The sequence below is a fragment of the Phycodurus eques genome, chromosome 11, assembly GCF_024500275.1.
Source record: "Phycodurus eques isolate BA_2022a chromosome 11, UOR_Pequ_1.1, whole genome shotgun sequence".
NCBI classification, from domain to species: domain Eukaryota; kingdom Metazoa; phylum Chordata; class Actinopteri; order Syngnathiformes; family Syngnathidae; genus Phycodurus; species Phycodurus eques.
In genome coordinates, this window is record NC_084535.1 from 19,386,763 (window position 1) to 19,403,411 (window position 16,649).

At 40.2% G+C, this 16,649-nt stretch overlaps 1 protein-coding gene across 1 annotated transcript in view; it reads right to left on the reverse strand.

Moving 5' to 3' along the window:
* Positions 1-14,485, reverse strand: part of plpp4 (phospholipid phosphatase 4) — a 57,953-nt gene extending 43,468 nt beyond the window's left edge. Inside the window, exon 1 of the mRNA XM_061690309.1 lies at positions 14,391-14,485. Coding sequence (XP_061546293.1) covers positions 14,391-14,479 — 89 coding nt within the window. The 5' untranslated portion in view covers positions 14,480-14,485. The remainder of the gene's footprint in view (positions 1-14,390) is intronic.
* Between the last annotated feature and the right edge of the window lie 2,164 nt (positions 14,486-16,649).

The window sequence follows — 16,649 nt, forward strand, 5'->3', positions numbered from 1 at the left end:
TTTAAGTAAAGATTTTACTTGCCATACATTTTAATTGAACCATTATTTAAGTGGCTTACAATAATACATGTCCTTTTTGGGAATAAAACCGCTGCATAATTTTTTGTTGAACACTTAGACTTACTATGTTACTGTATTTTAATGTTGGTCATTTTGGTGGTACTTGGAGAGCTAAGTTTAAGTTGTAATAAGTTCGAGAACCACTGTGCTGCAGTAAATACCATGTGCCAAAGTCACTACACCATTTCCTGTGGCTTACGAAAGTACTGTATACTGTAGCTAATTTAAAATACATTACATACTGCTACACAGATGACAGCGACCATAAACTGCATGAACCACAATGTATCTGGAACTTTTGAGCTATTCACAATGACAAGGTCTACAATATATATACACAAGGCATTGTCTTAAGTGTTTTGGAGTAAAGTGGTCTCAATAGAAATAGTTTCAAAACGTCCAAGAATAGTCGATGTGCAGGTAGTGACATATAGCGGCTGAAATAAGTATTTAACACGTCACCATTTTTCTCACTAAATATATTTCCAAAGGTGCGATTGACATAAGAATTTCACCAGATGTTGGGAACAACCCAAGTAATCCATACATACAAAGAAAGTGGAACAAATGACCTTAGAAATTAAGTTATGTGTAATAATGTGAAATGACACAGGGAAAAAGTATTGATCACGCCAACTGCTATTTAATACTTTGTACAAAAGCCTTTCTTTGCAATGACAGCTTCAAGATGCCTCCTGTATGGAGAAACTAGTCCCATGCATTGCTCTGATGTGATCTTGGCCCATTCTTCCACACAAGCTGTGTTCAAATCATGAAGGTTCCGTGGCCTTCTTTTATGGACCATGAGTTTCAGTTCTTCCCACAGATTTTCGATTGGATTCAAGTCAGGTGATTGGCTGGGCCATTCTAGCAGGTTTATTTTTTTTTCTTTGAAACCAATTGAGAGTTTCCTTGGCAGTATGTTTTGGATCATTATCCTGCTGTTTTGTCCACCCTCGTTTCATTTTCATCATCCCCGTAGATGGCAGCAGAGTTTTGTCAAGAATGTCTCGGTAGATTTGCCCATTCTTCCTTCAATAATGTGAAAATTACCACTACCACTTTCTGAAAAGCAGCCCCACACCATCATGTTCCCACCTCCGAACTTCACTGTTGGTGTGGTGTTTTTAGGGTGATGTGCAGTGTCATTTTCCACCAAAGGTGGTGTGCATTATCACATCCAAACAATTTAATTTTGCTCTCATACGACCTGACTATATTCTCCCAGTATTTAACTGGCTGGTCCAAATGTTGTTCAGCAAACTTTAAATGAGTTTTGACATGTTTTTTTTTTCACCAATGGGGTTTTGCGAGATGAGTGTGCATACAGGCCATGGTGGCGGAGTGCATTACTCACTGTTTTCCTTGTGACAACTGTACCTGCTAATTCCAGGTCTTTTTGAAGCTCTCCCACAGGTTGTCATTGGCTCTTTGAAAACACTTCGGATTATTCTTTGCACTCCTCTCTCAAAAGTCTTGCGATGAGCAAATTCATGGTGGTATGATTGGCTTTCCACTTACGTATTACGGCCCCAACCGTGCTCACTGGAACGATCAGAAGCTTAGATATGTGCTCGTAACCAATGCCATCATTATGTTTTTCAGCAATTACTTTGCGATGGTCTTGAGACAGCTCTTTGCTAGTACCCACCATGAGATGTGTCTTGACTCACAACTTGGCAATGAGACCTTTTTGTAGGCCATCAATTAGGACTGAACCAGCTGATATTCATTTGCACTGACAAGGGGCTGGATTGCTGTTTGATTATTGATAGTGTTTTCTTGGCTTTCCATGCCTTTTTGCACCTCCTTTTCTTCATGTGTTCAATACGTATTCCCTGTGTCATTTCACATTATTACAGAGAACTTAATTTCTGCTCTTATTTGTTCTACTTTCTTTGTATGTATGGGTTATTATTTGGGTTGTTCCCAACAGCTGGTGAAAATTTCATGTCAATAGCACCTTTGGAAATATATTTAGTGAGAAAAATGATGACGTTATTTCAGCCACTGTATTTAAAGCTGATGATACATTTTACATACAGTTTGTGTCCCCCCAACCTTAACAAGACAACCTGACATTATATCTTTCTTCCAAAATATTTTTTTTGTGCATCACACCATTAATGCCTTGGTGTTACAATGATCCAAATTTGATCTCTAGTTTTTGCCAATTTAATTGTAATGTTAAATACCTGAGCACATCTGCCTCACAGTTCTGAAGACCTTTGTGGAGTTTGCATGTTCTCCCCATGCCTGCGAAGGTTTTCTCCGGGTACTCCGGTTTCCTCCCAAAAACAAGCATGGTAGGTTAATTGAAGACTCTAAATTGCCCGTAGGTGTGAAAGTGAGTGCGCCTCTCGCCCGCTGGGTATGCTGGGATAGGTTCCAGCATACCCTCGACCCGAGTTAGGATAAGCGGTGAAGAAAATGGATGGATGGATGGATGGATGGATGAATGGATGTGAAATACCTGTTTAAGTGAAACTGCTCATATTGATTTTATGTAGAATATGTCTAGTGTTTTTCATGGCATTTTACAACAACCTATGTTCATAGCTCTTCTAATAAGTAAGCAAGAGTGATAAAACGATTGTATTGTGTAAGTACATTTATAATTAGTCATGAATGAGAATCACAGCAGGTTAATCATAAATCAGCAGCCTACCTCAACACTGCTGGGAGTGGGTACAGACAAGGTTTCTCTTGAATTAACTTTTTGTTTTGTTTTTTAAACTGAGGATTTTTGGTTCTAGCACAAATCAAACAATATATATTTATTTATTGATTTGATTTTATCTGCTTTTATTTTGCCTTGTATTACTCTGCCATCTGCAGCATGTTCTGCCATGCAAATGAGAATCTGTTCTCAATTGCCTTAATTGGAAAAGTAAAGGTTAAATTGAAAAAAAAAACAATAATAATAGAATGCCATATACATAATTAGATTTAAATCCAATATCTTTTTTGATAATGCTGAACTTCTGTATTGACATGTAATATCTTCTGCAGTATTAATTTTGTGACTATCAACTTGACATTCTAAGGCATTTTAATTTGAAGTGACTGCAGCATCTCTGTGTCCCTGTGTGCTCATCAATCTTTACTGAAACTCACGCAACCAAGGAAACTTCTGTCATTTCACCAATTTCCAAGTCATGCACACATACACATTCATGCATAGACGTATATATTCATTCATGTACTGTAATTGATTACCGCTAAGAGCACAGAACTACAGTACCTTATGAATCATATCAAATGTAAAAGACACATTTAAATCAACCTCAAATTGCACCTACTTGCTTGCAATTCAGTAGAAGTCTCAAAGAGACCTCGTTATTGATTCCCATCCCCAATCAAGTATTTAAGATTTCCATATTTCTTCTTCTCCTTAATATCATAAAAGGAAATCACCTATTTTACATTATGTTTAGGTTTAATTAAATTGTGCCCCTGGAAAATTATGGAATTTAACAGACACCCAGAGAAATGACACTCATATTACATATTCCTGGTCAAGTGTTGAATCCATTATCCATTAGCGGCATCAGAGGCTAATAACTTTTTTCCCCACAAACAGACACGCACAGCTCACACTCACACTAAACTCATTCGCTGTGCTCTTTACTTTAAAATGAGCTGTAGTGTCTTCTACTGTGTGGGTATACTGCATGAAGGCATATGTCACTGTACTGTACATACAGTACATGTACATGTCAGGATTGCTAATTCTGTATTGTTTTAGTGGGGTATATACAGTAGTTATAGTTGTCCAGCATTATTTTTCTTATATTCATACTGTACATATCCATAAATGATCCCAATGAGAGTTATTTTTAAAATTGTGTTTCTGTGTAACAGCTGTTGTCGCATCCTGTGCGACCGCAGCTGTTTTGCCAGTGATGGAACACTGTGTTGCTGATCTTTGCAGGGTTTCACTAGACGTGTCTAAATTGTACTTTTTATAGTATGAATATCACGAGACTGAGGCGATGCAATGCTAAGGTTTCCAAGAACATCTGATAGGCCGGTTGACTTTTTTTGTATCTATTATTTTTTGTATATATTATTATTATGCTGTATATTGAAGGCTGTCAAACATGTAATAACATTACGGAGTGAAATCATTTTTATGCCAGTATTCCTCCCGGGATGTTCTCAATAAATTTTGGTGTAATAAAAATAATCAAAGGCTCGAAATCCCATAATAGCAGCTGGGAAATACCCAGAGAAGAAATGTTCTGCTGTCAGAACTCAAGATACATGTAAATTTTGCCACCTAGTTACCCACTGGTATACGTAAATAAGTGAATAAATCCTGGTTTCAAAAAATAAACTCTTGTGACAGGCCAGCATATAGCTTTGTCTATCACATTAAGCCGGCATAACAATGCTGATCTTGTGGTACAAGCACAACAAGTAAACTTACATGATGCCTATATGCATCCATTATTTGTCCACATATTTGTTCAAATACCGGGTTCTGAGTTTAGAGAGAGAGAAAGCAACAAATGGCATATCATACAGTGTCTTGAAGAAATAAACTTTTTTCAGTAACAGATATCTGAAGTGCAACTGTCTACACATTAACAATGCAATGTGACGTTCAGCCTGAACTTTGAATACTTCATACAAAGTTCCATGCGACGCCAGTTACCATCATCATCATCATCATCATCCTCATTATCAACCCTTTAAAAACACCATATGGCGCATAGGTGCATAGTGCGGGTCACTCTTCAGTATTTCTAGCAAACCTTTCGAGTTCCTTCAAGCATTTTTTTCGTTGCCCTTATTTCTTGTTAGGTATATCTTCACCAGGTGACTCTTGGCCTTCCTCTTGCCTTGTGGGTTCTAATTCTCGATTCTCTCGTGACATCGTCTGTTTGTTTGAGAAGTGCACGGCCGATCCGACCATTTGCGACATAGAATTTGAAACCCTACACTTTCTTGTCCTGCAATCTCCCACATTTCTTAATTTATGACTATGTCGTTCCACTTGATGTGATGTTTTCTTTTTAAAAGTCATTTTTTGATATATATATATATATATATATATATATATATATATATATATATATATATATATACTTGTATCATTAGGGTCTGAATTTTACATTCCATGACAAAAGGAGTCTGGTCAAACACACACTGTATGACAGTCCAGCAGTAACAACGAGGTTTCCAGAAGGATACGGACTTGCTTGTTCTATATATAGAGGGAGTTGAGAGCCAAGAGAGGACGCAATTTGAGGTTATCTCTTTCATCAACCCCACATCTCAATTTATACAGATAGGAGCACAGAGCAAGGTGATGGATAAGAGCGAAAGACAGAAATGACAGGGATCTAATGAAAAAACATGGTATGTGTGTGTCTGTGTGTACAGAGAGCAAGGGGGAGAGAGAATACAAATATTTCAGATTTTGATGTGAGGATGACATCTGAACTGCCAGTAAATGTGTCATATATATACATGTACATTTCAGTCTTTGAAGGAAATCCGTTAGTTTTGTTTTTCCTGTCTGTTGACTCCTCCCTGCATTTTCTATGTAGCCCCCTCTGCGGTGTGGTGAGCACGGAGGTTCAGTGACAAAGCACAGCTGGATGCGAGTGGCAATAAGTTAAGCTCTGCACCTACTCCTGGAAGACACCAGATCGTTATTTTTGTTGCAGCCAATTGCTGTACTGAGTTCTGTCTCATTCCTGTGATTTTGCTATTGTCCTTGAATAGTTTGTGTCCAGTTCCTAGTTTCTCCTGTTGTAGGTTTTGGTGAGTTTTTCCACCCTCCTTTCTCCATTCTTCTTGGCTTTAAACCACAATTTGACTTGTGTCTTCGCCTTTTGCTGCTGTGCGTTTTTTTTTTTTTGGTACTTTTAGACTCAGTTGTGCGTCGTGTTAAACAGTCTTTGTATTTCTTACTTTGTTTGGAATAAAGTCTTTATTGAGCTATTACAACAATGCTCTGTATCTGGGATTTGACCAAATCGTTATATGAATCGATATTGAATGTATGTTGTTCCTGGCAAAAAGATATGGTCTCAAGCTGCAAAGGTCAATGGTATCACATCTGTAAATCCTACTGATAAGCTCTTATACCCATACAGGTATAATTATATTAGTCACCTGCACCAAGTAAACAAAAGCCTTCAATTTGATGAAGTTGAAAAAAAAAATACAAAGATTCAGTAGTATCTTAAAATATCATGTGTGATGACATCCCGTGTGTATGGAAAGTGTGTTGTTGTATTTCAGACAGGTGACAGTATTACCCTGGACCATCCAAACAACTAAGGACATTACCAAAATGAAACAAACCTAAAAGTAGCAACTGACTTGATTTGATTAAAAACAGAAACATATTATTTTCACCTGGAGAGTGAACTGCCCACAAAATCTTGAGTCACTGTAATGATAATTAATCAACAGCAGAAACCCTGGATGTGTAAAATAGTGAATGGAAGAATGATCTGTCCTTGTTTCACTTTGTATGCTTACAGGTCCAGGCTATTTGGAATTTTGTGAATAAACACTCACATGTAATATGCATTGCCATCACTCATAATTGATTTCAAGACATTGTTATCTACTCTACAGATGCTCTATTGATTGAATGATATCAGATATCCCTTCACTTGCTGGACACTTTATTAGGTTAAACTAAGGCTTGGTAGACATTAAGGATTTTTAAAATCTTAAAAGATTTTTATCTGTGATAGACCCCACACATAAAGATAAAAACGTAACAGTTTTGGTCGTATCGTGTGTGGTGTGCTCTGATAATCTCCACACATCACCACATATAACGATTCTGTCACACCAGCAATCTCGAAATCTCGTGCGATCACACATTCACCCATCCATTTTCTGAGCCGCTTCTCCTCACTAGGGTCGCGGGCCCTATCCCAGCTATCATGGGGCAGGAGGCAGGGTACACCCTGAACTGGTTGCCAGCCTATCGCAGGGCACATACAAACAAACAACCATTTGCACTCACATTCACACCTTTGGGCAATTTAGAGTTGTCACTTAACCTACCATGCATGTTTTTGGGATGTGGGAGGAAACCGGAGTGCCCGGAGAAAACCCACACAGGCACGGGGAGAACATGCATACTACACACAGGCGGGGCACTCAAAAAGATCGGTGTATTTCCAGAGGTGTTTCTCCTTCTTCGGATTTCTGAGATCACGTGTGATCACACGGGAATTCGAGATTGGTGACGGACCAGAATCTTTGTATTGGTGTTCTGTGTGACACACAATACGACCAAAACTGTTAAATGTCAGATTCTTTTTTATCTTTATGTGTGGTGTCTGTCACAGATTTAAAAAAATATATTTTAAAGATTTGATAAATCCTTGTGTGTGTGTACCAGGCCGAAGACAAAAGCAAAATAAATTTCCCCAGCCAATGTGCCTCCAGGTCCTTTTTAGAAACACCTCACATGATGCAGTACAGTTTCACACAAAGAAAAATTCAGTTGCAATAATAAACATACCGTACATAGGTATTGTTAATACCTCTCTCGAAATGTTAATGAAAACTGAAAATGTTATTATTATTATTCTTTAAAGACAGATTTTTGTAATGAGATTCTTGTAGAGAAACTCATTGCAGTATGTTGTGCAAGTGTACCTGATATGACCAGTAAATGGACAATCCTGCTTAACACAACCAACTCATGCATTGTTACCTTGTTCAGTTACTTCCCCTCACATTCAGATAATCAAGGCAAAGCAACTCATCCAAGGAATGACTTCAGTACCACGGTCAAATTTGGAAGAGAAATTTGAATGGGCAAAAAAATCGGACAATAAAGACAATGGTGTTTTCAATCGTGGTACCACCCACCTCTTTTTTTCATACAAACACCATTGAGATGTTAACTTATTGTGAATAAAACTTTGTGCTCTCAGATACATAACACAAGGATCAATAAGTGAATCCACCTGGGGGTCACACATCTGCAGGAAGATTGTTTTCTTTAGTAAATCTATGTTTGCAGCCGTCGGTTTCCTCGTCTATTGCTGTGATCACAAAATTGTAAGACATACATTTTGCCCTGAGAATGCTCAAAATCAAATCTAATTATTGGACTATCAATCATGAACTGAAACGCACAGAAACCTAAAACAGGCAAAGAAGATATTGCTTGTTTGGCCCTTTCTAAAATCTTGATTGTTTTTTTGTTGTTGTTTTTAGTAGATTACAAGGAATGTAATACCAATTTCTTAAATTAGATATTTACAGTATGAAAATTTTAAGATAGAAAATTCAATTCCTTTGGAATGGAATGATTTTATCCATCCATCCATTTTCTGATCTGCTTATCCTCACGAGGATCATGGGAGTGCTGGAGCCTATCCCAGCTATTTTCGGGCAGGAGGCGGGGTACACCCTGAACTGGTTTCCAGCCAATTGCAGGGCACGCATAAACAAACATTCGCAGTCACATTCACACCTACAGGCAATTTAGAGTCTTCAATCAACCTATCCCGCATGTTTTTGGGATGTGGGAGGAAACCGGAGTGCCCGGAGAAAACCCACACAGGCATGGGGAGAACATGCAAACTCCACACAGGCGGGGCCGGGGATTGAACCCCGGTCCTCAGAACTGTGAGGCAGACATTCTAACCAGTTGTCCACCGTGCCGCCTAGAATGATTTTATGTTACTCTAAAAATATTTTTGACTCCTGGGGTGCCCAGCAAGTTGTGATGACTGCAGTGCATTTGCAGTTGAGTAAGACAAAGGAGCATCACACACAGTGTCTGTCACTATGGTCAGGGCGCCGCCTGAAGCCAAGAGAAAGCAAGCGCAAATAAAATGTAATATTCCCCTCATGAAAAATCCTTTTTGACAAAACTGGAACATGAATAATGTGTGGAAATCATTGTTTTAAGGGTACAGCTGCCCCTGAATCCTCAATGGCTGGTAGAGAATAACATCCCTGTAAGGTAACCGCTCAAGAATGTCCACAAACCAGCCACAACATTATGTCCACTTGCACAGTACAGTCTACCCCCGCATAGCTGTGGTGTGGACTTCACTAATTCGCCGGTTCGCTCATTTTTTGGGGGAAACCTATTCTCTGTTCTTCTCTGAAAAACTCACCTATTCACTCTTTTTGCGCTCAGGCCAAGGCACTAACATTATTGCTTTGGCAACATCTGGTGGCATCTTGGTGTCATGGAAGTATGTTGAAGTTAGTTCGGGAGTTTCATTTAGACATAAATTCTTCTTTGTCACCATATTCTGGCATTTATAGGCAATTACAGACCATAAATCCAGATGCCTGTCCCTGCGGCATGAAGAATGGAATGATTGGGTCATCTTCACCATTGGAAAAGAGGACATTCCCCACATTGTAGACAAGCCTATCTGAAGTCTGCAAAGGCCATGCAAATCCAGCCTCTCAAACAAGCAAATCGCCCAAACCAACTTTTTACAGGTTTTAGGAGGTCTTGCAAAAATCAACCGCAGCCAACTACCCGGAAAATGTGGTCTATTTACCTGGTACCCAAGCTGTCAAGAAGTTACATCATCAGCCGTTCCCAAGATGGACTCAAAAGCCATCGTCCGTAAATGGCTAGGTATCCTGTAGTGCTTTTTGGCAACAGGCCCGTTCAGGTGGGATTTTTCCCCTGAAATTCATTACCCATGGCTTCAAGCAGGAGAAGGACAGGCTGGTGATGGAGTTAAGAGACTCCCGACAGCACAATGAGTGATACACAGGCGAAAGGGACAACTGGAAGGAAATGGAGCGTTGACTACAAAGTGCAGAAGGCGGTGAATAGTTTGCAGAACCAGGAGGAGGTGGGCAGAGTCCAAACAGGGCAGAAAGGCCTTGGTTGGGGTGACCCACTCACCCTGTGGTCCAAAAGAACACAGAAAGAAAAGAGGGATCTGGTTGTCTCCCAGGTCACCAGGATGGAGCAGGGGCAATACAGAGTGTGGCTGTTGCAGAGAGCCAGCAAGGAAGACATGAGAGGATGTCACAAGCTGGACAGAAGTGTAGAAGTTGCCATAAACTTGGTTGGGTTTAACGATCAGGGCAACCTACCACACTTTATCAAGCCTACCTAACCTCCACCAGAGATTAGGGATTGAGCGGAGCTGTGTCTTCAGTCAGTGTCTTCCTCAAGCAAACCTTATTCGGCTGCAGAACATTGCTGACACATGGTCGTATCGGTGGAGGCATGACCAAGAGTTTAGGAAGCTGGCTAAAATGGTAGCAGAGAGAAGGCAAGATGCAAACCACATCAGGCCAACAGGGAACCAGCGGAACATTCACTTCCTCAGACGGGGGAAGCTCCTCCAACTACAAAACAGAAGACAAGCAACCAGCCTGCTAACACCAGCAGGAGAGTGGGGGTGGACCTTGGAAGGCAGCTCCAATTCCTAAGGGAGATCAACAGCACTACGTTGCGAGTCTGCGACCAGCCATCGTGTTGTCATCTTCAGGCAAAAAAGGCTCATCGAGTATAACAACAATAATAATAATATTAATAATAATTATCATAATATTATAATTATTTATACAACACATTTCAAAACAAGGGACAAACTACTATAAAATCTGCAATAAAACAATAACAACAATTTGACAGTAGTAAATTAATAATAAAGACAATTAAAATATGCATACATCAATGAAGTGGTAAAATCAACAGCTAACTAAAAGCTAGGCAATACACATGAGATTTTAGAAGACATTTAAAAGAATACAATGGTAAACCATTGCCGACCTGAGGCTCCAAGCCAAATAGTTCTACACAGAGGCAGAGCTCAAACCACAAAGGCTGTATTGCCCTTTGAGACCAGACGCGATTCAGGGACTGCAAGTTAAGCCCCAAATGAAAACCTGAGGCAGGCTTTTATGGAGTTAGCAACTACGAAATATAGGCAAGAACCTGACCATTTAGTGCTTTAAAAACAAACAGAAAACAGCTTTAAAACAATTCTAAAATTCATTCATTGGTAGCCATTGAAGCAGAGCAAGGATTGGTGTTCCAGTTTGTTTGAGATTGTGATTGAGGTTATTAAAAAAACAGTACTCTCACAGTAAACACTGAATTGAAGCAAGAAGTTACAAAATAAAGGCTCAATTGTTTGTCTCAAACAATAAAAATGTGAACAAAACCAGAAAGGAACATACATCACGTGCACACCTGCATGCACATATACTGTACATACACAGACCTTGAAATGAAACACAAACAGGAAAATATATTTTCTATTTTTTTGGGACATATTGCATCGTCTGACTGCTGCGGGCAGAGTGGAGGCTTTTAGTCTGTTTATTCAGCTCTGAAATTCATTGATGTTGCTTTGATGTTTAACAGGCTTTGTGTGTGGCCTTTGTTTGACATAAGGTAGTAAAACGGTGTGATCTTGTATCGTTTTGTGGAGGTTAAAATTCTAGCAGCAGCATTTTGAATGTATTGTAAGCACAGAATGTTTTTTTTCTACTGATGCCAATGTACTAATCGCAGTAATCTAATCGGGATGAAATTAGGGCATGGATGGTCTTTTCCATGCATACAAAGTGAGAGACCGCACATAGGACGAGGAAAAAATTGCCACGTGTGTTACTTTCTGGAGGAGAGCCAAAACTGATCTGTGAGAGACAGCATGGTGTGACAGTGCACCCTAACTGACAGAAAATACAAAGAAGAAGGAAGAGTAGTAGAAGAAGAAGAAATAGAAGAAGCTGGGCTCACTGTCTAGTAATTATAGTATTTTGCAGATGCAAACTCTTCCCTGTCATTTTTATTATGGCTCGTGAGACATGTTATACAAACACTCAACACAACCAGTATTTTGTCTGTTTGTGTCCGGCAACATCCTAACTGGCTATCGGTTCCACGTCACAATCACATAGTCCGAGGCTCGTAGTTGATGACACACGTAAGCAGGTTTATCATTTATTGTTGTTGGCCCCGACCATATCAGCAGATGAGAGAGTGAAAAATAACTTCACGTACCACACCAAAGTACATTGACTCAGGATAATCTTTTGGAGACATCAGAGAATAGGGCCTTTGCTAACTAAGGAGGGTAAATGCTAAGATTTGTCCTGATTGTCGGTACAGTGTGCTACACGCTTACGTTTCAACACTCCAAACAAACGTTTTTAGATAGGACACTCTGGTTGGCAGAATAAACTGTTTATAGGGCTGGAGGAGCAACCTGAGGGGATGATTATGACAAATTCAAGTTTGGAGTGATTTAGTTGAAGGGAGTTTTCTAAAATCCATTTTTGTGGATGGGTATGCAAGTTAATACTGGGAGGTTTCTAGATTGTCCTCACTGCCGTGAAGTTGGGTGTTGTCTGCATAGCTGTGAAATTATTTAACCAAATCTACAAGTGGCCCAAAACATTTGTATAGCAGTATATGCGTGTGCCGTTTCCTGCATGATGACATGTATTTTATGTTTTTTTTTTTAAAGAAAAACTAAATTAATACAATGTGTGGCAGTCAGTTTATCATGGATAACACAGCAGATCAAGTTATCTGACGGCATTCCTTAGCATAGTACTTTTCAGACTGTGCTCTGAGGAGCAATCAAGAACTTAACTGCGCCTTTGCGGCAGATTTCAGGTACCTCTTCTTGATGATTATGATCATGCTGTCTTCATATGGCTTTAAACCATGATACACCACAGCACATCCGACACCAATGTGACTCACGCAGAGGGAACATACAGTATAACAGGCGCATTGCGACCCTCGAGTGTAATAGCAGAATGACTTCTCTCTGACATGTTCCATTACTCAAGACACCATGAGTATACCACATAAGGCTCTTGGCTGTGTAATCCCTTTAGCAGCGAGACAAATCACCTCGCCCAAGGACATGTTTTAATGATAATATACACAAGTCATTTAGCCAGTGCAGCAGCAAATTCCATATCAGGGCAGCATATTTGGGACTTTTTTCCATTATGAAGACCTCAGGTCTTGTTATCATCCATCCATCCATCCATTCATCTATCCATTTTCTATAGTGCTTTTCCTCATTAGAGACGTGGGTGAGCTGGAGTCAATCTTGGCTGACTTTGGGCGAGAGGCAGGGCACACTTTGTACTGGGTCGCAAGCCAATCGCAGGGCACATATACAGAAGACAAACTTTCTCACCAGCATTCACACATATGGGCAATTTTGAGTTTTCAATTGTATGTTTTTGGAATACGGGAAGAAGCGGGAGAACCTAGAGAAATTCCACACAAGGACAGGGAGAACATCCAAACTTCTTACAAGCAAGGCTGGAGCTGAGACCCTGTGATGGAGATGTGCTAACCACTACGCTGCAGTGCTGCCCGCATGCCATCCATTCCAGAAGAAAAATAAATAAACGTCACATATCGCTGGGGGTGGGCCAAACGTCCTATGTACAAATTTGGTCAATTACATATTTTTTTCACAAAATTCTATTGGGCAGTCCTCATATGGTCATGTTATTTACTAAGTTATTGACCAAAATAAAGTGTTGGAAATGGCTTTCTCTCTTTGACGATGCAAAAGATGTGAGGTTCCAAGCTATTCTTCCTACCAGACCTGACCTAATCACCAGACCTGTGCTTGACTACTAATGATACAAGTGTTAGACCTGTACTGTATATAGGATAGGCTATAGATTTTGATGTTTGGGTCACCGCTTTCATCATCTTCATCCTTCGTACTGCTTATCATCACTCGGGTCGCGGGCGTGCTGGAGCCTATCCCAGCTTTCTTCAGGCGAGAGACGGGGTACACCCTGAACTGGTCGCCAGCCAATCGCAGGGCACATATAAACAAATAACCATTCGCACTCACAATCACACCGACGGGGAATCGTCAATCATACTACCACGCATGTTTTTGGGCATGTAGGAGGAAACCGCAGTACCCGGAGAAAACCCAAGCAGGCACGGGGGAGAGCATGCAAACTCCACACAGGCAAGGCCGGATTTGAACCCTGGTCCTCAGAACTGTGAGGCAGATGTGCTAACCAGTCAATCACCGTGCCCCCTGATGTGTATGTGTGTGTGTGTATATATATATATATATATGTGTGTGTGTGTGTGTGTGCGTGTGTGTGTGTGTGTGTCTGTGTGTGTTTCAATACAATGTCGGACTCGTTGTTGCAACCTGTTTGCTTCTCACGCTGGTTTCTCTGATTTCTGTCCACAGTTGTGAAGTGATAGAGAGCGCCTCTTGCTGGCAAAACGGTGTCAATACAGCACGGGAGAGTCACACATGCAGGTGACGCCTCGAAGAAACCGAGTAAAACCATCTCATCAATTCGTTGTCATCATCGAGTAAGTCGACTGTACTTACACGAAAACTCCGAAGAGCAGAACTCGGATACTAATCTCCAAAGCCAGGTCACGCGCGGTCTTCCTTCTGTCTGGCGATGACACGTTCATGGTTCTGACTCAAGCCCTCAAGTGTGACGACCGACGAACAAAAAGGTGGTTCTAGGTCCACGTTTGGGTGTTTACTTTTGTAATCCGCCTGGGGGGGGGGGGGGGGGGGGGGGGGGTGACCAAAAGAACGGGGAAAAAAAGAGCAGTTCCCCCAGTCACACGCAGCGCGCTTCCATCGCGACACCTGAAAGCCTTGTTTGCCTTTCTTCGTCCTCTTAAGCCAAGCGTCCACTCCTCGCTTCTGTCCTCCCCGGGGACTCTCTTGATTGGAACTGTGACCGTGACAGCAGCCACTGTCAAGTTCAACTCTTCTTTCTCCCCTCGATGAAGAAAGCTCACATGAGCGGAGTTAGGGAGGAGGAGAGTGTAAGTGAGAAGGAGACTGCAAAGTAAAACTCAGCCTCTCTCTCTCTCTCTCTCTCTCTCTCTCGCTCTCTCAGAAATAAATACTTTTTTTTATACCGGTACCCTACTATATTTTGAAGTACTATAATTAACCAAAGACCATTTTGATGATGTTCTACTCTTCTAGATTAAAACTACAGCATATTTGTTCACGTGTTTCATATTAATCCTATTTAGTAACACAACCAATCCACTGGGCCAATCTTTGACAACACAACATGCACACACAGATACAAGCTCCTGGCAGAGCACACGGGTACTGTGTAACATGACAAGGAGATGAGTTTGCAAGGGCGATGTAGTCAGAGGTGGCTAGAGTAGCCAAAGATTGTACTCAAGTAAGAGTTCTGTAGAATAATATGACAAGTAAAAGTAAAAAGTAGTCATCCAAATATTTACTTGCATAAGAGTAAGAAGTATTCAATGAAAAAAAAACTACTCAAGTAAAGAGTAACTTGTGAGTAACCAGTTGTTGTTGTTTTTTAATCAGAGCATGAACATCAAATAAAATGACAAAGCTGTTGAGCCACAGCAAAAGAGGAATGGATTGAAATCATAAAATAAATAAATTGCAACCGTAACTTTTGGGATAGGCTCTTCATTTTGATACAGCAGCACCTCTACAGATTAACAGTAGTTTCTGGAGTGAACCAGCCCCCTATAGTGAGTACCTTGGACTTTTATTTGAAATGCAATGCACAAAATGTAAAACACATCAATAGAAATTTAGTTTTGTAAATACTTTGAATACTATATTTGAACTCCTCTCTTTGCTCCTCTCTCGCTCTCTGTGTCCTAAAAGGAGTAATTATCTTAATAAGCTTCCAGTTAGTAAGCTATTCAGTAGCTTTAATATTATCACGTTTACATGACACAACTCACTTCTCTCAGTAAAATTCAGACATACCATAGGACAGTGGGTCTGTACTGTCTGACCACCTGAATCATTTTCTAGATGTCATAAAATGTCAACTAACTGCTACTTAAACAACATAAACGGTGGCTTGCAATTAAATGCAGCAAAAATGAGGACTGGTAATACAAATAGTGTGTTTGCATTGAGTGGTTGAAGTTAATAAATGTGCCACATATCCCGGTTTAAAGCGGATACAGCGTTGTCACTGGAAGGCACCGTAATGCTCTGCGCAGGAAGAGCGCTCAGTTGGGGAGAGGTGGGAATGAAAGGGTGGAACAAACAATTTTTGAGGCAATGGGAGTGTTTCTGTATCGTTGTTGTTAAAATATTATGTTCCAACCATGTATTGTGTGAGTTTACACTTTTCTAGGTTGTTTAAAAAATATATTTTACTCTCAAACTCTATTGGTGCTGGGATTGATTTTAAGGTTGATTCAGCACCCCCAAAAAAGTAAGTCGTGAGCAACAATGTTCACGAGAAACTGAAATACATCCCATAATGCAAGAAATGTATTTTTCATTTCTGGCTCTATTGCAGGGGTAGCCTATTGTTTGATTTGCTGCATGAGACAAATTCATGAGTTGTGGCACGAAAATATCTTGGACACCAGAAGAAAAAATTCCATAATATGACACCCTTTAAGTTAACAGTGGTTACTTTCTTTTTAGACTTTGTGAAAATTGAAACAGTTAATAAAGGTTTCATGAGGATTATTTCTATTGTCCTTAATTCCAGATTTTGAACAGATAAATGGGTCATCTAGTTTAAGAGGCTACGGTGTTCATATACACTGTCTAAAATATGATGTTACATTACTATGGCCAAAAAAGGCCACTTTGGAAGAATCT